Source organism: Rhineura floridana, chromosome 8, assembly GCF_030035675.1.
Source record: "Rhineura floridana isolate rRhiFlo1 chromosome 8, rRhiFlo1.hap2, whole genome shotgun sequence".
Classification (NCBI taxonomy): domain Eukaryota; kingdom Metazoa; phylum Chordata; class Lepidosauria; order Squamata; family Rhineuridae; genus Rhineura; species Rhineura floridana.
The window spans coordinates 5,009,215-5,030,983 of NC_084487.1; the positions used below are offsets into that span (position 1 = coordinate 5,009,215).

Below are 21,769 nucleotides of genomic sequence, written 5' to 3' on the forward strand. Positions count from 1 at the left end.
AAATGTTTGGCTCGCATGAAAATCTCAGCTACGTCGGTTGCATGTCCCCCAAATGCAAGTGTTCTATTGATATTTCCATTTTGACCTCCCGTGCTTGACAAGGTACCTGTCCCCAATAGTGACCCAGTGAGGCAAGCAACACAACCTACATCATCCCGGAGCATGTTGGAGAGGAAGGTCATCATGACGCTGTGTTTCCGCGGGTACTTCTGGCACAGGGCGCTGATGGCTTGGACTACCACCACCTGTAAGGCAACAGGAGGCACAGGATCAACCTCTACCAGGAGACCTGCAAAGATTCCCAGGAACGCACAGCCTTGGTATAGGCTAGCATGTCGTTTATTTATTTAGAGCATTTTTGCCCCCCCCACTCAACTTAAAAAGGCTTCCAGATCAGCCTGACAGAATGGCACAAGGGGGTTGGGGGCAGGCAATAGGCAGAGGGGAATGGCCTCCTTTGAAGGAGGGCTACAACCAAGCCAGAGCTTTGACCTCTGAGGCATAGTGACAGTCTGGTCCCATCTTTGGGAGTGCTTGCAGGAAGACAGAAGCTGGCCAGCTTTCCCTGGCTTCCGCTCAAAGGCTTCTTTCTTTGCGTGCTCTTCCTTCACTCTACAGATACCAGACTTCTTGTTTGGCCTAAAATTGCCCTCTTTCCCATCCGTATCTCTTTTCTCTCGCTCCATCACCAGAATCCCCTTCCACCCAACATCCGACTCTCTTCCCGTTTTGTATCCAAGCACCTCCTTTTTGACTCTGGCTTGCTGTTCCTCTCCAAGGTGTCTTGCCTTCATTCGGAGGCTTGCATTTTAAAAAACAACGTACAGCACCTAGAAGTGCCAGGTGCCAGGCTTCCCCACCACACTGGTGAGTGCAGCAAGCGGCCAGTCTTCCCAGCATGGCCTTTCCACTGAGAAAGGGGGCAGGAGGGATGCCAACTACCACGCTTGGCTTGGCCAGCAAGGCCAGGCAAAGGCCAGCTTGCCCCATCTCTTGGCCTCCTAAGAACTCCAGCACGGAGAACCTTTTCCTTCACATTTCAACCTGTCGTTCCCATTGCCAGCTTCTTTGACTTGGCGACTCTGGCACAGACCTGACTCCAGGCCAGCACTTGTATGTCCAGGGACGAAAGTTTCCGCTGTCCTACTATCCCTGAAAGTAAAAGCTCCCCATGGAAGCCCTCGGGCCTGGAGCCCAGCAGAACTGCCCGACAGCCCTGGACATTCAGCCTAGAGATGTGAAGGCCCAGAAAAAAACAGGAAACTTCAGGGAGCAAAAAACATTTCCCCCGAGTTTCCCTCTTTTCAACAGGCCTTGCTACTTTTCTAACTGCATGCACCTGCCCGCCCTCTCCCTCAAAACAGGAAGCTGCCTTACACAAAGTCAGGCCATTGGTCCTCCTAGCTCAGTATTCTCTCCACTGATTTGCAGAGGCTCTCCAGGGTTTCAGACAGGAAATCTCTCTCGGCCCTACCTGGAGATGCCAGGGATTGAACCTGGGGCCTTCTGCACGCAAAGCAGATGCTCTGCCACTGAGCTATGAGAGCCTTTCCTTAAGGACCTCATTGGAAGTCGACCCTGGCTCAGCTCACTCTCTGGCAGCCATCGTCTTGCTCTTGCAGCTGATGCCCCAAACCCAGTGAGCAGGTTTAGGCCCATCCTTGTTAGGGAGTCTGCATTCCGGCCAGGATCTGTACAGACCACTTACTGCCTTGATTCTGCCTGGCAGCACTTTGGCCTGTTGGGGGCTGAATGGCACGATAGAAATAATTTCACAAATAAAATATTCTGGTTCCAAAACGTTCCTTGTTTTTTTCTTTTTTAATGCCAAATATCATCTGGACACCCAAGTGGCGAGGGTTCTGAAGAGACTGGCCCAGGGCTGCCACCCAACTCTAGGGAGATGAAGGTCACTGCAAACGAGGACCCCTTTCCCCAGGTGATCCTGCCAACCAAAGGGCAGCTAGGAACGGCCCACGAAAAGCCTCTCACCTTAAACTCGTCGGATATCTCGGACACAAAGGACGAGATCTGCTTCATGAGCCGGTCCACGCTGCTCTCGCTCCCCGTCTTCAGGAGAGTGGTGATGGCCAGGGTGGCGATGCTGCGGTTCGAGTCTGTGATCAGGTTTTCTAGGTCCAGATTGCAGGCGGTTACTGCTGACGGGTGCTTCATCGCCACCTGAAACAGCAGCCAGAAGTTGGCAACTGAGACCAACTTACTGAATGGAAGAACCCTGTAGTGGCAGCCTTTGAGCTGCGTAGCTGGAAGGGGGCAGCCTATGAAAACACCTCCACTGAGGCAAGCCTTCTCTGACTCGTAAGAATTCTTAGATCACACCGCTCTGTGTTCTGTTTTTACACTCTGCTGCGTTTTATCATAGTACTTTTAAAAACCTTCAATCAAGTCTGCTGAATTTTTATGGTATCTTGCCATATACGTTTACTGGCTTCTCAGTTATGGTCCATTTTGGGTGAACGGCTCAGTTTTTTTATGTCAAGCGGTACAGAAGTTATAGAAAGATTAAACTGCTTTGTGATTGTAACCAAAAAGTATGAGCAACACGTTGTTACGCAAGGCTTGCCCCAGAGGTTGCTGAGTCAAGAATTCGCTATCCACCCACCAAGACTAGCAACAGGCCCATTGCCCACACAGGAGCACCCTCATCACCTGGCCAGAGAATGCTACATTTATAGGCCCAGCCTCTTCCAGATTAAGGGGGGACCGTGAGGGTAGAGCTGAGGATCCCCGAGATCCTGGAGCTAGCAGTATTGCTAGCCACCTCCAGGGCTTTGGTCAGGTTGGAAATCAAACTCTGGAGCAAAAAGGCTGATGGTCCTTGAAGCACCATCACTGTAGGGTGGGATAAGCCCACCACCTGATCTGCTGCTCCCGGCATCCCTTCTCTTGTGACTCATGATCGCTACAGCTGTCCTGGCAGCCACATTTCCCTCTACCACCAGGAAGGTGGGTGTGACAGCATAAAGCAAGGGTGGGCGTGCATATGTGTGTGTGTGTGTGCGTGTGCACCAGCAGCCACTGCAAGAAACATGGCGGCAATGCCTGCAGGAGGGGGAGAGTGGAAGAAGCAGGAATCCTACTGGAGAAGCTTGACAAGCCGCCTGTTTTAGTGAAGCATAGCTATCCCAACCCCCGGGAGACGTGCAAGGTGCCTCAGAGATGCTCACCTTGTTCAGGGTCCTCACCGCGGCATATCTCAGAACAGGCTTGGGAGAACTGCAGAAGAGCTGAAGGACTGAAACAAAAAGAAGCCTCATCTGAGTGCACAATTCCAGGCGCTTTGACAACGCAGAAGAGGGGGAAGGGCCACAGCTTGGAGGTTAAGGGCATGCTGTGTGTGCAGAAGGTCTCAGGTTCAGTCCCTGGCAAGTCCAAAAAGGACCCGAGATTGCAGGAAAGCCTCTCTGCCTGGGAGAGCAGGCCAGAAAGAGGACCCCAACAATCTCAGCCCCTTCAGAGTTTACACTGAGCAGGCCTGGAAAAACAAACTGGAAGACACCTGAATATAATTCTCCCATGACAGTTCATAGCTGCACATAGCAGCCATTTCTGCCTTTTTAAAATACCCACTAAACCAGCCTTCGCCAAACTGGTGCCCTCCAGATGTTCTGGACTACATCTCCCATCAGCCCCAGCCAGCATGGCTGTGCTGATGGGAGTTGTAGTCCAAAGCATCTGGAGGGCACCAGATTTGGGAAACCTGCTCTGGGGAACGAAGGTTGAACCTTCCTGCATCTCACCTGAGACAGCTGGTGCCAGTTCCCTGGCCGTGCAGTTTGGGAGATGGATAATCGCAGAGGCGGCCTCATAAATGACCATCTCATGTTTGTTCCGCAAGCAGCTTTCAATGAAATCAAACAGTGGGTTGTCGTGCCTGCCGGTGAGAGAGAGAGGAAACTGCCTTTATAGGTGATCAGAATTGAGAAAGCTGATGTTTATCTGAAATTGCAGCTAAAGTCCCACGTCCCCTGATCGCACACAATGTGGCACGACACTATCCCACGGCTTCCATGTGGCTGCCTCCAAAGGGCCCTGGAGCCTCTTTAGCATATAGCTAGAAAGCGGAAGTCTAAAATAGACTAAACCAGAAGCGGCCAACAGGATGTTTCCCAGAAGTGGTAGCTGGTGGCTTCACATCAGCAGGGTAGTAAAATCCACTCCAGTTTGCCCCACGGACATGAAGCCCCCAGCCCTCACTGACACCAACTCCTACCAGCACCGGTCAGCATTGCCAATGGTCAGGGATGATGGGAACTCTAGTGTAACAACATATGAGGGGCACCATGTTATGTACAAGCCCTACCACCTCCTTGGCTTGGTTTATATTCCCACTGTCCCTCAACCTGTGTGTACTACCCATATGATCTTCTGTATTTTACATGCATCTGAAGAAGTAGGCTACTGCCCAGGAATTCTGGGCTCCTGCTGGGAGGAAGGGTGGGGTATAAATCAAATAATAAATAAATAAATTCTCAATTTGCAATAAACCAGGGGATCTTTATAGCGCTGCAGGAATTGAATATGGCTGTTCTGCTGGAATCCTTGCCAAACATCCTCACCCCTCCTCCGACTCTTTCAGTAGCCGGCTGGCAATACGAATCAGCATGCAGTACGCAAATTGGGATTTCAACCCAGATTTAGTGAATTTATTCAGAATCTTGGAAACAGCAAGGCGGTCATTCTTCCGAAGATGGTAGAGCAACCCTAAAGCATGGTACTAGCGAGTCAGAGGGAAAGAAGGGGGGGGGGGAGAGAAAAAAGCCAAAAAATCCATGGTTATTGTTGTGCTACATATAGCTAGATTTCGTTACGCTTTTTCAAACTAAGTTACTTTTTCAAATTAAGGTACTCTCACTTACTTAAATATCAATTTGTGAAAAATGGACTCTAGTCCACGAAAGTTTATGCTATAGTGAAACGTGTTACAGTATATAAGGTGCTTTGTTAAGCACCTCAGAGACTGTAAACAAGAATCTTTGTTGTTTTTGCTGCAACAGACTAACACAGCTATCCTCCCCACAAAAAAAAAAATCTGTTTCAGTTATTTAACATATATATATAGTCACCATAAGTTATAATCGACTTGATGGCATATAACATCAGCTGCATAATTTCTTAGAACTGCCCACAGCTGCTTCACACCACCGGCAGTGCTGAGGTCTGCATCTCCCACTTTCCTCAGATAAATACCTGAACCATGACGTTGTCACTGGAAGCAGCTTCCTGGGCTTCATTGATCCACCGTTTGACCACATCGTAGCTGATCTTCATCATGTGCTGGAAATAATGGCCAAGAATCAATATACCGGCCTTGTCCCTGTCTTAACACCACCCTTGATTGGTAGATATTCTAAGGAGGTAGTCTGAACCCAGTAGCATACTACTGTGGCTGAAGAGATCAGAAGGGCAATGCAGGCGATTGCACTTCAGGAAGGACTCATCTGCCTGTTGCCATCCCAAAAGCAAGCGTGTGCACATGAGCTGTCAGCCTGAGCCCCAAAAACCACAGAGCTGAAAGGGGAAGTGGGAGGAAGGTAAACACCCTCGCTACCTCAAATATTTTTATTAATTTTTAATTTGCAAATTAAACAATAAAAAGAAAAAGAAAACAAAGTAAAAAAAATAACAAAAAATTTAAGATACAAAAAAATTAAGAAAAAGAAATAATATATGAATATTACTAACAACAACAGTAAATCACTATCTGTTTACATTACGGATACAATAACTATCAGTACACATATCTTGAATTACGCATATAAGCTAATATAAGCCTTCCAGGTGTCCAAATAGGGTTCCACTTGAAACTGATGTCTGTATGAAATATGTTCAAACAGCTACGGCAGCGAGGTCCTCAGTCCATTGTGTGACAGACCTTGTGATGAAGTGCGCACTGAAGTGGGGACAGTTCAGAGGCTTCACAGACACCAGGGGAGGAGCTTAACGGCACCACTGCACTGCTAGGTAACCCTAAACTATACAGAAACAGGTTTAACAACCAGCAACATGCTTTCAGGATTTAAGAACATAAGAACATAAGAAGAGCCTCCTGGATCAGGCCAGTGGCCCATCTAGTCCAGCATCCTGTTCTCACAGTGGCCAACCAGGTGCCTGGGGGAAGCCCGCAAGGAGGACCCGAGTGCAAGAACACTCTCCCCTCCTGAGGCTTCCGGCAACTGGTTTTCAGAAGCATGCTGCCTCTGACTAGGGTGGCACAGCACAGCCATCACGGCTAGTAGCCATTGATAGCCCTGTCCTCCATGAATTTGTCTAATCTTCTTTTAAAGCCGTCCAAGCTGGTGGCCATTACTGCATCTTGTGGGAGCAAATTCCATAGTTTAACTATGCGCTGAGTAAAGAAGTACTTCCTTTTGTCTGTCCTGAATCTTCCAACATTTGTTTTTCTTGTATTTTGAATCATGCAAAGCCAGGGCAACAAGGGAGAGCTGGTATTACTGCTGGAGCAAGGGAGGAGGTGGCATCAATCCTTATTAAGCATTAAGAACTTAAATGGCTCCCGGCAAAACATTTCACTGCGAGACTGGACCAGGGGAAAGGTGCAGAAAGCAACAGAGCGTGTGCAACACAGTCTGGCCAACAGAAAAGTTGCTGAAGGAGACATGGCTGCCAAGGTATCAACAAGGCTGAGCTGTTAAGGTCACATACCCAGCCCCGTCCTTGTGATAATTAATCCAACAAAGCCGCAATAAACGTATTTCTTCACTTACTAAGGAAGACACCAGCGCTGAGCTGGAGACACTGGAGACTTTGTCAACGATGGCTTGTTTCATGTACCTCTCAATGGCCTGCAGCATGGTGCCCTGGGAACCGAAAGAGAGATCAAGAGTGAAGCTCTTCCAGCCGTATGTTGGCCAGAGATGCAAACACACAGAATTTACATCTGCTCAGGATTGTTTGCATTTAGGCAGCACCTGGTATCTGGCATCAATTCCTAACTAGCTCACCTTCCATTTTAAAGCAAAAGCTTCTAGTCCTCACACTTGTGGAAATAGTGCCTGCAAACAGCTGCAGTGTCTGATAGGTCAAGATTCTGGGCCTTGCACTGCTTCCTTCCACCACAGCCACACCCTCCCATTCTTCCCAAAATGCCCCGAGCCTTTTAAAAAACCATCTATTGCATTTTAATTTAAAAAACAAAAATAACAGGCAGTAAAATTATTTTTACTAAGTGTAACACTTAAAAAATCTTTTAAATGCTAAATGTCAGTAACACTGAGATAAAAGTATGCAAAACAAGCTAAGCCTGGTTTACAGAGTACATATGATGATGATGATGACAATTTATTACCCATCCTTCACCAGAGATCCCAGGGTGGGTTACAACCATTTTAAAATACGTAACTAAAAGAGTTAAAAACAACCTAAACAATGTCACACAAAATAAGGTGGGTCCTAAAGATATACATCAAAGGCCAGGGTGAAGAAGTATGTTGGAGAGAATTGAGGTGGGTGAAACACCCCCCCCTTCATAAAGTTCAGTGAACTGTAAAGGAGCGACTGCTCCCCCCTGCTACTGTCTGTACACATTCTAAAAGGTTATCGGGGTGGGGTGGGAACTGCCAGTGAAAGCTCAAATGGCCAGGTTACTATAAGGCTAATGGTAATCATCTCATAGATAATCATGTTGTTTGACTCCATCCAACGTGCCTGAAAACAGACAAGGCTGAACCTCCACATCATTCAGGCTGTGCAAAGAATGGCTCGGAGGATAAGGGGGACCTTTCTGGGCACTTGAGAGAGGGTACATCTGACGCTAATTAAGCAGAACCGCAAGACCTGCTCTGTGGGCCAACTGTTCCAAGCACTGCCGCCTCCTCCTCCTGTCAGGCCCCTTTCACGATGGAAGGATTCTGTACTTACATCCGTGATCCTACAGAGCGCTCTAATGGCAGGCCCTCGGTACACGTCTTCTTTCCCCGTCATGTCTTTGGTCAAGCTAGAACAGTTAAGGCAAGCTTCCATTAACACAGACTTTTTTTTGCAGAAAACAGGCGGGGCGGGCTTCAGCCACCCATGCGTCAATTACCTGGATGGCTGGAACACATTCTATGTGGGGCAGCCTTTGGAAGACAGCCCGGAAGCTTTGATTGGCACAAAATGTGGCAACCAGACTTCTGTCTGCCGCTTGCAGGTCAGTTTAAATGTGAGACGCCTTTTACCTGTAAGGTTTGTGCCTTTTTGTTTGGTCATATTAGGTGTTGTTACTGCTTTCAAAAAGTAGTTGTTACATGCATTGATTATATTGTATGATTATGCTGCATGCTGCTTTGGTTACTTTGATAGAAAGGCACGATGTAAATGAACAGTGTGGTGTAGTGGTAGAGTGCTGGAATGAGACTTGGGAGACCAGGATTCAAATCCCAGCTTGGCCAGGCCAGGCCAGTCACTGTCTCTTAGCCTAACCTACCTCGCAGGGTCGTTGTGAGGATAAAATTGGAAGGGGGAGAGCCATGTTTGTATGCCACCTTGAGCTCATTGGAGGAAAGGTGGGATACAAATGTCATAATAAATAAAAATAAAATAAATGAAAACAAGAATTACAGGCAAAATCTGACAGGGACTTCTGAAAATCCGTTTGAAACAAAGAAGAAGCGCAGAAAACCATGAATGTTCCTTCAGATATCATCCCACTCCAAATCAGAAGCTGGTTTGGTTCAGACTAACGTCTAATTAACTCTCCATTTTCTAGGCTTATGTTACAAAAGGCACTGAACAGTGCAAATATTTTCATCATGGTTCCAGTTAAGTGCACCTACACTTTGGACAGTGCTGGATTCTTTCCATAGATATGTGGATGAACTGGGGAAGCACAGACTCCGTAGGTCTGGAAATGTCCCCATGAGCTTCCCCAAGCTCCCTTCATGTCTCTTTCTTTCTTGTTGAAAAAATATGTGGGGGGAGAGAGAAAAAAATATAGCCAGGCTGATGGAAGCAGAACCCCCCCCCCTCCAAAAAAATTGCATGCCAACCAGTTTAAGATGCCGGGTTTATTCCAACTTCAGAAAGTGTTGCCATTACAAGACTTTCTGGGTTTTAATTAAGGGCTCTGTACCGATGTCACCACATTTAGTGGGCACATTTACAATACTGCGTATGGTTTTGGTCACCCTGATTCAAAAATAGTATTGGAGGTGGAGAAAGGAAGAGCAACTAGAAAAATCTGGTTGTGGGGTACTTTTCACAAAAAAGGAAAGCCCAAACAAATCTTTGGCTTTGGAAAGAAAGTGGCTAAAGGGGGTATGACAGAGGTGGGTAGCCTTATCAGAAGAAGCTTGACCATTGTCACTGAGGGTTAACATTTACCTGCATTTTCAGATGTACACCTCAAAGCCTCCAAGTATACACTTTAAAATGTAAAGTCTACGTTTGACAATGACATGACTACAAATCTGTGTATCTGGGATGCGGAGCCTGTGGCACTCCAGAAGTAGTTGTAAGAACATCAGAAGGTCCCCGCTGGATCAGGCCAAAGGGGGGTCATCTAAGTCCAGCATCCTCTTCTCACACTGGCCAACCAAATGCCCCAATGGGAAGCCCAAATGCAGGAACTGAGCATAACAGCAACTCTCCCTTCTTGTGGTTTCCAGCAATTGCTATTCAGAAGCAACCTGCCTCCAACCATGGAGACAGAGCACGTACTCCGACTTCCATCATTCCGGACCTCTGGCCATGCTATTTGGGGCTGATGGGACATGGAGTCCAACAACATCTGGAGGGTCACAGGTTCCCCACCCCTGATGTAAATTGTACAAGTTAGTTGACTCATCAGGAAGCAAACACAAGTGGCACTCGGTGGCAAACACAGGTTTGCCTTTGCGCTGTGTGTGAAGAAGCGGTCCTTAGAGATGGAGAAAACGGGGTTCGCATCACAAAATGTCTTACCACAACAGGAAGGGCTTGATAGTTGTCTAACCTAGCCCTATTGACTGAAGCCGTATCATCCATGCCAGCCAAATGCCAGGAGAAAGACTTGAGAGTCAACACTCACAGACACAAGGACATCTGTACCTGCTAGTGACGATGATAACATCCTCTGAAATGTTGGCCATCTCTTTGATAGTAAGGTAACACATTCTCCTTAAGGTTTGCTGTGGAGAACACAAGATAAAAACAATCCCCAAGAAATTAACCATGAAAACACCAACTATTATCAAAGGTATGAGAGGGCAAGAACTGTCTGTTAAAAGACATGCTCATTTTTCAAGATGTTAAGCGGAGCTTCCCATGGGGAATGGACAATATCATAAGCATTTGGGTCCTGCCTTTCCATCCCTAATGAAGGGACCCTCATGGGGGCTAACGACCATGTTTAAAACATCCAATAAAGATGCATAAAAACAAAGAGCCAAGACAAAAGCTGCAATATCAGGTTGTCAGCAGAACTTGGATTTGTAAACATCAACTCATAATTACACACACCCAGGGTAGCCAACATGGTGCCCTCCAGATGTTGCTGGACTACAACTCCCTTCATCCCTAACCATTGGCCAAGCTGGCTGGTGATGGGAAATGGAGTCCAACAGCATCATGCTGGTTACCCCTGGCCTAGACCAAGCACACATCAGAAGTGTTGGCGTGTATGCTAAAGACAGAGAGAGAGAGGCCATTAGCTGGGTCTCCTGGGTTTAGGAGTCCCACAGCCAGGATTCAGTACCAAGAAGACACCATTTCATATTCCCACTCAACACCACTCATTGGTGGTGGGCAGAGCTTGGAAAAGTTACTTTTTTGAACTACAACTCCCATCAGCCCAATCCAGTGGCCATGCTGGCTGTGACTGATGGGAGTTGTAGTTCAAAAAAGTAACTTTTCCAAGCTCTGGTGGTGGGTTGCAAAGCACGGCCTTCACTGAAGACCTAACTGTGCAGGAAGGGTTCATAGGGGAGGAGGCAGAGTTGCAAGCCCCTCCCCTCAGCCTCCCCACTGTGTGCACACGAAGTGAAAAAAGTGGGTAAGAGAAGAATCGACTCATTTCAAATGTGGTGCTGGAGGAGAGCTTTGCAGATACCACAGACCACAAAAAAGACAAATAATTGGGCGTTAGAACAAATTAAACCAGAACTGTCATTAGAAATTAAAATGAAGAAACTGAGGATATCATACTTTGGACACATCATGAGAAGACAGGATTCACTAGAAAAGACAATAATGCTGGGAGAAACAGTAGGGAGTAGAGAAAGAGGAAGGCCAAACAAGAGATGGATTGATTCCATCAAGGAAGCCACAGACCTGAACTTACCAGATCTGAACAGGGTGGTTCACAACAGATGCTCTTGGAGGTCACTGATTCATAGGGTCGCCATAAGTCGTAATCGACTTGAAGGCATGTAACAACAACAATGCCAACCCACCCATCAGCCTTCTCCCACTCAGTCCTATGCAAGTAAGTGGGCAGGCCACATCTTCTCTCCCTGCCTGCTCTGTCTATTTTGGCTTCTCTGAAATGGAGCCCTGGAGGGACCTTAAGGATTGCTGGAGGTCCATCGGTATACCTTTGCTTCTTTTCTTTCCATCACGTTGGTTCCAGACCTGGGACAAAAAACCCTCCAAATGCACACCATGTACCAAGTTGTTTGGCTTTCAGAGGAAACGTTAAAACATTTGTGGGTCACCTCCGAGGAAAAGCCTGCTACGACACAGTCTGATAAGCCCCACTGCTATAGTGCGTGTGACCCATCCTTCGGATCTGATAATACAGGGCAGCTGTAACTTCTACAGAAAACGTGACCCTGCGTTCTTAATTAAAGACAGAAAAAAGAAACGACAGCCACCCACCTGGCACACAGAGACAACCTACTTTGTACTGCCCTCTTTTAGATTTTGATCTGCTAAATTCAGACATATTCTGTTGTGAAAAACCTTTTTCATCCTACATAATAATGGCTCTTCATGAAACCAGAGACACAGGAGTTGGGAATCACCTGCCCTGGAGCATTAGAAACTTACATCGTTTGACTGAAACAATCTGGTCATTGCAAAGAAGGCTTCTGTGGCTTCTGTCGTTCCAAAATGTTCACCCTGGAGAGGAGCAATTAACATGCATAAAAAATTAAGCCTTCACATATGAAAAACTAACCATGTTCAGTAAAGACCTGTTTTTAGCTCCAATAATCTTTCAGCCATGTTCACCGCGGGTGACCCAAGGACTGTCTAGTGCCTGGCATGCCTTCTTAAGCGCGATTCTTCCTCATATGACTCTTACTCCCGCCTGCCAACCAAGGGCACTCACTGCCCAAGAGTACAAAGAGATCCAAATACATAAAAATGGAAATGGGCTGCCTCCAGCAACATACGGAGCACCACAGATTCCCCATCCCTTGGCGAGTAAAATGTGAGATGTACTAAAAAAAATGGAAATGGACTGCCTTCAAGTCGATTCCACCTTATGGTGACCCTGTGAATAGGGTTTTCATGGTAAGCGGTATTCAAAGATGGTTTTACCATTGCCTCCCTCTGAGGCTGAGAGGCAGTGACTGGCCCAAGGTCACCCAGTGAGCTTCATGGCTGTGTGGGGATTCGAACCCGGGTCTCCCAGGTTGTAGTCCAGCACCTTAACCACTACACCACAAAAACAAACTCCCTATAATCTTAAACAACACTGATAGAAACAAAAATCTCCCACAAGAGGGTCCCTATTAATTATTTCCTGTATTGAGCCTGTAGCTTTTAGGTTATTAATGCACATCTATGTTAAATACATTACCGCAGCCTTCTCCACACCAGTGCCTTCCAGATATTTTTGGACTACAGGTGTTTTATTGTTCTCAAGCAAACTGGCTAGCAATTTTTATTACACTGAGAGGTACAAAAACTTAATTAAATAAATAAAGAGTGCCTTGGCAGGCCAAGGAGAATGGAGGAAGAGCCACTGCCGCGTCCAAGAGCCACCGCTGGTGTCTGGGAGCGGCTCAGGGGATGCCAGACTCCTGGGCTCCACAGGGAGAGGGGAAGGAGGTGGTCTCACACCAACCTACGGCCTTTCCTCAATCCCCGCCCCTGAGCCAGCCAGCCAGCCAGCCAGCCAGCCAGCCACTCGAGTTTATTCATAAGCCAAAGGCTGCAACTGAATCGCACAAAATCCACTGCCTTTACCTGGTTCAGCAAGTAAAGGATCTTGGTGAGTATATGCAGGCATCTTCTTGGGTTTATGGGGGTCTCGTTAAAGATGCGTGCCTGTGTGCAAAGAACAGGAATAGCGTAGAAAGCAAAAGGTGGAAGTTGAGAATTTTAATTCTGTTGTTCACTAAAATTCCTTTTCATCAAAATGGGAAAACCCAATATACCCAGGCTCAATGACCAGCTCCCCAAGGTTAAGCAGCCATACGATCTGAAGCATAAATAAATCCCTAGGAACAAACTACGGGCCTGAAACATGTGGGATGGGTTGTATCCCCATGGCTACTCTTCACCTAGGTAGCTGGGCCCCTTTCCATTTTGCCCTTTCCAAGCAACGGGGACACTCTGCCAAGTCCTTGCCATGGGTTCCAGTGCAGCGTGCAAAAAGATGGTCAGGACCAGGTCAGGGCTGTGGGTAGCTGAGCCCAACTATGTAACCGCAGGGTGTGTACTCCGGACCCAGGCCAAATTGCTGGAGTTTGACACAGCACCCCAGAGTGCAGCAGGCAGGACATTCTCCTCTGATGATCAGGCAAGCGCCGGTCCTATTCAGTAGGCCAAGCTCCTACTATTTATACCAGGCCTGGCAGCTCTAGAGGCTTCACGCTGCCTACCAATCATAAGGCCTGATGCACCAGAACTTCCCCTTCCTATCCTCTCCATGCACACCCCATAAATCTGTTTTGGGTTTTCCCCGAACCCTCCAGAGGTTTGGAGAGGGCACCGGGGGAGTGCACAGGAGAGGAAGTTTCACTGCACAAACAGAAATCCTTGAGCTACATTGAACTACATTGCTACAGATTGGTATTGCTTTATTAGATACACAAATGGGCACAATGATAACAGGAGAGTCCCTTCGGTATTTTGTTCCATATGGTTGTCCTGAGGAAGTATGCATCCGGTTGTATATTGACAGCTATTTTTGTGTAACTCTTGGATTTATATCATACTGTCTATGATTCACGAGATTTTCTGCTGCAGTGGGAAGGCCACTTACGTAGGGGAGGGGAGGGTTTATGAGAAAATCAGCTTTTCTTTTTCTTAGTTTTTACATATGTAAATCAAACTCAATAAAATTAAAATAATAATTAAAAAAAAACAGAGCTACTTTGGTGCATACCACTCCCTGTTTCCTTCTGGGCTTGAAGACAACTCTTATCACCGACAATCCCAGGCAGCTTCATTCAGCAAGGCCCATCTCAGGACATGAGACTGATGATTCAAGGCCTGGGTGGTGCCAATGCTGCAGCGGAGCCAGGCTCACCCCAAACTCAAGGACAACAAGCGCCCGAGTACCGTACATAGCATGCTTCCACTTCTGGGTTGTATTCGACATAGCGCCACGGCAAGCATTCCATGTTCTCTCCCTCTCTCCTTCCCCTAAAATCTATTCTGGGGATTCCCCCAACCCACCGGAGCAGATTTGGGGATGGCACAGGTGAAGAAGAGCAGGAGGAAGTCTCGCTGCACTAGCTTGCACAGTTATTTAGCTGAATACCGCCTAAAGTCTCTCCATGTGAGAGTGTATCCTATTGCTATAAGGAGGCTGTTTCAAGTGTCTCCAAGGGAGGGGAAAAAAGGTTTTTTGCACTAGTGTTATTATCATTATTTGATTTATATCCCGCCCTTCCTCCCAGCAGGAGCCCAGACACTGATCCTGCTCCAAAATATTTTGGAAACTATACAGGCAGGCAACATCCCAATTACACAGTGACTGTGACCCCCAAGGTGCAGTCAGGTGAGACTAGGATCTCTGGCACTCCAGAAAACCCCTCTGGCCAATGACTCCATGGCATACACACACCTGAGGCATGCATATCCAAGCCCAAAGCTAATTAAGTTTAGATTGGACAGATTTATCCTCTTATCCATCCCACGCTCCCATTCCTCTGGTCCAGACTGCCAAATTTCTTTTTGGAAACATGGTGGTTGGGACTAATATCCCAGCATCTGCCACACACACCAGAGGGAGGCCCAGGGATGATAGCCACAAACGGGAAAGGGAAGGTTCAGAGACTCAGTGGGCCTGCAGTGGCTCCTTAGGAAACATGAGTCCTAGGCGGCCACCCGCTCTGGTTTACAGATTCCAGACTTGATTTCAAAAAGGAGATCTTTGCCGACTACTAGAAGAGGTGGTGTAAAGAAAGATGTAAGCCGTACCTCCTGAAGGATAGCGCTCTTTTCCAAATGCTGGAAGGGGTTGGAGCCACTACCTGAAAAATAAAACATAGTGTTGGCAGACATCCAGATGTTAGCAAGGATGGAGCTAAATCCTCTGGTGGCAATTCTGGGGGTTCCCTGGAAGCTTACCTCCCTGAGAAGATCAGTAATGGCAGATAATCACCTTGGGGAAAATGCCTCGTCCCATCACAACTGAGTTTTCTCTGCAACATACAACTGCACGGGAGCGTTCACAGGACAATGGAAGGGCACAACAGGCTTGAGGCTTGCCCAGCACCCCACACTCTAGAACTGGGATGGAAAACCTGTGGCCCTCCAGATGTTCTTCGACTCCATCTCCCATCATCTTCAGTGAGCACTGCCCATGCTGGCTGGGGCTAACAGTAGTCCAACACAGTCTGTAGGAGCGCAGGTTTCCCTTGCCTGGTCTAGCACATGTCCTAGAACCCTCCCATTATGGCAAATATAGAGGGGTTCCTTGACAGAACAAGCTGATGTAGAAAGCACACCCTAAAGCAGATAACAAATGCGGGTGAAACAAGTCGCTGCCCTGATTTAATTTAAATTTGACAGTGAGGGGGAAATAAAGATAACAAGGAATGAAATATAAGCAATTTAACATTGGAACAGCATCCTAGGCCTGCTACAAAGTTACTCAGTCCCAACCCAAGCTGTAACTGTGTGCGTGATCCTATTAAAATGGCGGGCAAGAGAGATTCTAGACCACTGTTCTTCGACCTTGGGTCCCCAGATGTTGTCAGACTACAACTCCCATCAACCCCAGCCAGCTTAGCCAATGGCCAAGAATGATGGGAGTTGAAGTCCAACAGCATCTTGGAACCCAAGGTTGAAGAACAGTGTTCTAGAGCATAGATGGGAAACCTGTTGCCCTCCAGATGTTGTTGGACTGCAACTCCCGTCAGCCCCAGTTAGCAAGGCCAATAATCAGGAATGATGGGAGGTGCAGTCCAGCAACATCTGAAAGGCCAAAGGTGCCTCCCTCCTGCTCTAAACAAAGACGCGACAGCCACCTGAGGCTCCTAGAAAACTTGAAGTCATCATTTCGCCATTCTGCATGGCACTCACAGGTGCTATAGGTGCAATCAGCTCCTGTGCCACTAAGGACAGATACGAACGACTGTTTGGATTCAGATCTGAGGGACAGATGTGTGTATGGTAAAAGGGAAGTTCTTTGATTCCCCCCCCCCCCATGTTAAGAGCCAAAGCGCATTAGCAAAGTGGCTTTGTTAGGACAGTCTACCGTAATGCTCTGGTTTTATTTATTTTATATAATTTTTTCAAAGATTAGACTGGATTGTAAAACACATCTGTGTGCTTGTTTGCAAGGTGGAGTATGACAGTCTTAATTCTCATATAAAAAACATTCCTTCCCCATTTACTGCTGTCCACCTGAACAGTGCGGAGATGGCCAGAGACAGAGGTGTTTCTCTCTCAAAACACTACAGTTCAGGGCCACCCAATGAGAGTGAACGGCAGGAGGCTTAGGAGAGGCAACAGAACATGCCCCTCCACAGGACCTTAGGAGGCTGCCTTAGACAAGAGTCTGACAGTGGACCATCTATCTCAGTAGAGTCTACATCAGGGCGGGGAGCCTTTGGCCCTACAGAGGTTGATAAGCTCCAGAGGTTGCTCAGCCCCAGCAAGCATAGCCAGTTGTCAGCCACATCTGGAAGGCCAAAGGCTCCCCACCCTTGGTCTACAAAGACTGGCAGCGGCTTTCCAGGGATTCAGACAGGGGCCTTTCCCAGCATGCAATGCACTGAATGCATGCAAAGCGCGTGCTCTACCGAGCCACGGCCTTTCTAAACACATGTAATGAACTTCTGGAATTCACTGCTGCAGGATGCACTGATGGTTGGTGGCTCTGAAGACATTGAGCTGTCGGAATTCATCCTAGGGTAGCAGTCCAGTACTGTTTACTACAGCTCGTAGCAGCTCTTTAGGGTCTCAGACGCAGATTTCCCTCAGTCTTGCTACTGAGATCATTTTTAGCAGGACATGCCAGGGAGCACACCTGGAACTTCAAGCATGCCCTTAGCCAAAAAAAAAAAAAACACAACCTGAACCAGCATCAGTTTTTTAAAAAAGGATGCAAAAAATTCACAGAGGAGGACTCATATATCAGCACCTATTCTTCAGCATAGTTAAAAAGGGCCTCCATATTGCAGTAAATCTAAACTATCAGAAACCAGGGGTGGGGGCTACTGTAGTGAGGGCTGTTGTTTTCATGCCCTGCTGGTGGGCTTCCCAGAAGCATCCAGGTCTGCATCTGTATCTGACATTTTATATATAAATGATTGTATTGTTTTTATATAAAGAATTGTTTTAAATTTTTATATATGGACCCCTTTTTAATTGTTTTTATGCTTGTCTTGTTTTACCGTTGTAAATGTTTTTGTTTTATAACTGTTTATTTTATTGTTGTAACCCACACTGGGACCTTGTGGTGAAGGGCGGGTAGTAAATAAATCAGCGGTATGCTGGACTAGACAGATTTCTAGTCTGATTCCGCAGGGTTCTTCTTAAGACACTGACCCCACTGGCACCTGGTTTATATCCTCACAGCAGAAGGTGTTGATCGTCCTGAAGAGGAGGTTATACTACCAGACTGCATGTCCTAGGGGTGGGGAACCTGTGGCCCTCCAGATGCCGTTGAGCTCCTATCAGCCAAGCCAGCATGGTCAATGGCCAGGGAAGTGGGCATTGAAGTCCAACAACATTTGGAGGGCCACAGGCTCCCCCTCCTTGGCATATACCATTGATAATACTCTGGTATTCCAGAAATTATTTGTCTCTGCTTGAAGAACCTTTAAGCACGTTCACCTGCTTATAAAAATGATTAATGTAAATTGCTTTGAGAAACATTATGGGTGGAAAATACTCATTCTGGAGTTGTAATAAATTGTTCTAGCAGCAGTGTGGCAGCAGCTACTCTTTGGAACTCCCTGCCCATTGACATCAGGCAGGCACCTTCGCTGTTTTCTTTTCGGCACCTGTTTAAAACATTTCTGTTTAGGCAAGATTATCCAGACACTTAGATGCTGATGAGTTCCAATCTTTTTAGTCTGTCGCTGTTTTAATCGTTTTAAAAATTGTTTTTAATTACTTGTTTTTAAACTGTTTTATTATAGTTTTAATGCTTTTTGTAAATCACTTAGAAGTTTTCTACCATGAAATGGTACATGCACTTTGTTAAATAAAACATAAAAGTATATAAATATCATAAATAAAATAGGAATGTTTCCACTTTGCAGGGAAAATACACACATCCCTCCCTAAGGCTGCAATCCAGTACGCACTAACCTGGGAGTAAGTTCCAATGAAACCAATGAAGCTTACTTCTGAGTAGACATGTACTGGATTGCAGCCTAAGCCATCAGGGAGAATCTAGTACAGCACACTCCCTGTAATACTAGTTCTCTGCTTTCAGAGAATTCCTGCATCGTTAATTTTTCTGAACAATTGGTATCCCACTTTATCTTATAACTCAAAGCAGCTAACAAGCAAGGCATTAATACAGTAAGAACAGAATACATAACATGAAAGCCATGTTAGCCTCCTGTGATAAGGAGAAATGTGTCTGAGACTAACTTCTAATAAGCTTCGGTTTACAAAATGGCAACAGCCTGCTTCTTCAGAAGACATTTGCTACCCACGAAAGCACAAGCGATTTTGAAGTAAAAAGCTTATTCAAGACTAGTCTGAAGGCGTCATCTGACAGTTTCTCTTTAGAATCAATGCTGCATCAGGACAGCAAAATATAGGCGATGCTACTTCTTCCTAAGGACCTAAGAAGAGCCTGGCTGCTGGATCATCCACTCTGCCATGCAGAAGACCCCAGGTTCAGTCGCTGCCATCTCCAGCTAAGGCAGGAGTAGGTACAAAGCAGGCGATGGGAAAACCGTAAGAACAGCCCCGCAACTGGGTCAGGCCAGTGGCCCATACATCCAGAATATCTTTTTCTCACAGTGGCCAGCCAGGTGCCCATTACGGGAAGCCCACAAGCAGGATCTGAGGGCTAGAGCATCACTCTCCCCACTTTGTCTTTCTCAGCCACTGGCATTCAGGACAGAGCCGTCATGGCTAGCATACACTGGTATCCTTATCCTCCATGAATTATAGAGAAGAGCAGTTGGAAGCATGGGACACGGAGACCTGGGGTGGGGTGGGGACCAGGGTTCAAACGCCCACATGAAGCTCGCAGGGCGAGTCGCCGCCTCTCAGCCTGACCTACCTCGCGGGGCTGTTGTGAAAACAAAATGGGGCGAGGGGAGAACCACGTACGCCACCTTGAGCTCCATGGAGGGAACGTGGGATGTAAACGTGACAGAGAGACAGACAGACAAAACACTGGAGGCCGTCGGTTCCCCACCCCTGAGACAGCCCGTGGTAGGATCCAGGAGGACTCTTTTTCATACGTCATCCCCCCTCCCTCAATTCTGAAGTGGTACGGTCCGCCCCGCCCCCTCAGGCCTCAACTGCCTCCTTTTGCAGCCGCGCCTTTCAGACACCCTAAAAGGGGCGGGGGCCCCTCTCTCAGGGGGCGCTTCGGGGCTTCCGGCCCACCAACAGAGGGTCCGCAAGCAACGTAGTATCCGGGGCCAGTCTGAGGCCTAGCGGCTAATCCGTCTCTCACACACCCCGCACCCGCCCGTCAATTCGGCGCAGGCTCCTACCAGCCTCCTCATCCTTCTTATCGAACTTCTTGATCATGGCAGCTGCAGCGACGGCCGGCTAGCTCCTTCTGGCCGCCTGCTTCAGCCAGCACGCTCGCAGTGCGGACAGGAAGTCCCGCACTCTACTTCTCTGCTGCGCCATTGGCTCGCGGGGCCGCCGCTCAAGGTACGGGGGACCACGCCTACTGCTCTATCTCCTACAGCTGACGTCTCCCCACCGCCTAAGCGGAGGCGGAAGAGTTCTCTTGTTCTCATTTGCATGGGGCACGCCCCTTGCGCCGGAGAGGGGAGGGAGACGCTTGCTATTTAAAGGGATAGTGGCCTTAATGGGAGGGGAATGCTTTTCTACGGCTTGAAATTGGGCATTTTGGGGGATTAGGTCCTCCAACCACTAGACAATACCACCACATTTGGCTTCCAGCGGCTCTTTACCTAGTGCGTGGGCTAAAATTACTCTCCAGCTTCGCTGACATGGCCTGTTTCTTTTTCACTTCTGCTCTCTGTTGGTGGTGGCGCCTGCTGGAGCGAACAGAGCTGAGTAACTGCTGGATTCATATTTTCAAAAAAGAAACAAGCATTATTGTTTTATTGATCAACCGTTATTGTTTCTTCATCTCAGCTGTCACCCATCCAACCTAAAATCTGTTATAGCAGCCAGTAAAGATTAACCTAATTGTATCTGTTAACAACTGCAAACCATTTAGAGGTTTTCTACAATCAAGCAGTACTGTATATAAATTTTGTTAAATAAAATAACAAACGGCAGGCTTTTGTGGCTTTAATGCAGGGGTCATCAGTGTGGCACCTGCAGGAACACAAAAGCCTTCATTAGTCTATGCAAGGTCACCTCCCTGCTCTGAAATTAGGCTTTTATTTTATTATTCCATTTGCATCCAACCTTTCCTCCAAGGAGCCATACATGGTTCTCCTCTAATTTTATCGTCACAACAAGCCTGTGAGGTAGGTTAAGGCGAGAGATAAGGTGGCTGACCCACTCATGGAGGAGCAATGCAACAGAATAGGTTGCAGTGTGTATGTGGTCGCAGGGTATGTGTGTGGTGTCCATAAGAGTTTGTCCAGTTTGCAAATATGCCTACAGCCCTAAAAAGGTTGATGAGACCTGCTTAATTCCATGCCAGCTTTCTTTCTTCTCTCTTTATCCACATTTATAACAGGCAGCCTAAGGCAGAGTTAGGGGAAACAAACTTGTTTATTATATTCCTAACATTTTAGTTGATCCTCCTTCCTGATAAAGGCATCAGTGGATTTTAGAAATCAGAAAAGCTGCGTTATTGACAGCATGATAGAGTCTGCCCACTGTGTGAACACTGGGGGACAAATTACACTAGGAATTATGTTAAAGACAGTGTGCATAGGATTGATGCCCAATTTAGAACAGGAGTGGGCATGTTTGAGCCTTTTGGAATTTATCTTTCCCCCCCAAAACCTTGGTACTCCATAGTCCATCACTGCATTTTAAAATTAAATGCGTTTTAAAAACAGTCACATGCTAAAAGCTTTTAACAATGGCATGAATGCGTACTTGCTAAAAACCATTTATCACTGTGCAGGTGGAAATAAAACATTTTTATGCATAGTACTGGTGACTTAGCAAAAAAGTGTTGCTTCAGTTTATCAGAAATGAGCACCAGCAGAACTTTGCAAATTTTGCACTTTGCAAAACACCTTTTGTGCCTAATTCATTACAATAAATATAGCAACAATTTTTATTT

At 46.9% G+C, this 21,769-nt stretch overlaps 1 protein-coding gene across 1 annotated transcript in view; it reads right to left on the bottom strand.

Annotated features, from left to right (window-relative positions):
• COPG2 (COPI coat complex subunit gamma 2) overlaps positions 1–20,257 on the bottom strand; it is a 38,420-nt gene extending 18,163 nt beyond the window's left edge. The window contains exons 1-13 of the mRNA XM_061638037.1: positions 20,037–20,257; positions 15,319–15,371; positions 13,135–13,215; positions 11,989–12,060; positions 10,051–10,130; positions 7,903–7,978; positions 6,750–6,842; positions 5,212–5,298; positions 4,581–4,738; positions 3,762–3,895; positions 3,189–3,256; positions 1,993–2,181; positions 150–245 (exon numbers count right to left, since the gene is read on the bottom strand). Of these exons, the coding sequence (XP_061494021.1) occupies positions 150–245; positions 1,993–2,181; positions 3,189–3,256; positions 3,762–3,895; positions 4,581–4,738; positions 5,212–5,298; positions 6,750–6,842; positions 7,903–7,978; positions 10,051–10,130; positions 11,989–12,060; positions 13,135–13,215; positions 15,319–15,371; positions 20,037–20,073 (1,224 nt within the window). The 5' untranslated portion in view covers positions 20,074–20,257. The remainder of the gene's footprint in view (positions 1–149; positions 246–1,992; positions 2,182–3,188; positions 3,257–3,761; positions 3,896–4,580; positions 4,739–5,211; positions 5,299–6,749; positions 6,843–7,902; positions 7,979–10,050; positions 10,131–11,988; positions 12,061–13,134; positions 13,216–15,318; positions 15,372–20,036) is intronic.
• Between the last annotated feature and the right edge of the window lie 1,512 nt (positions 20,258–21,769).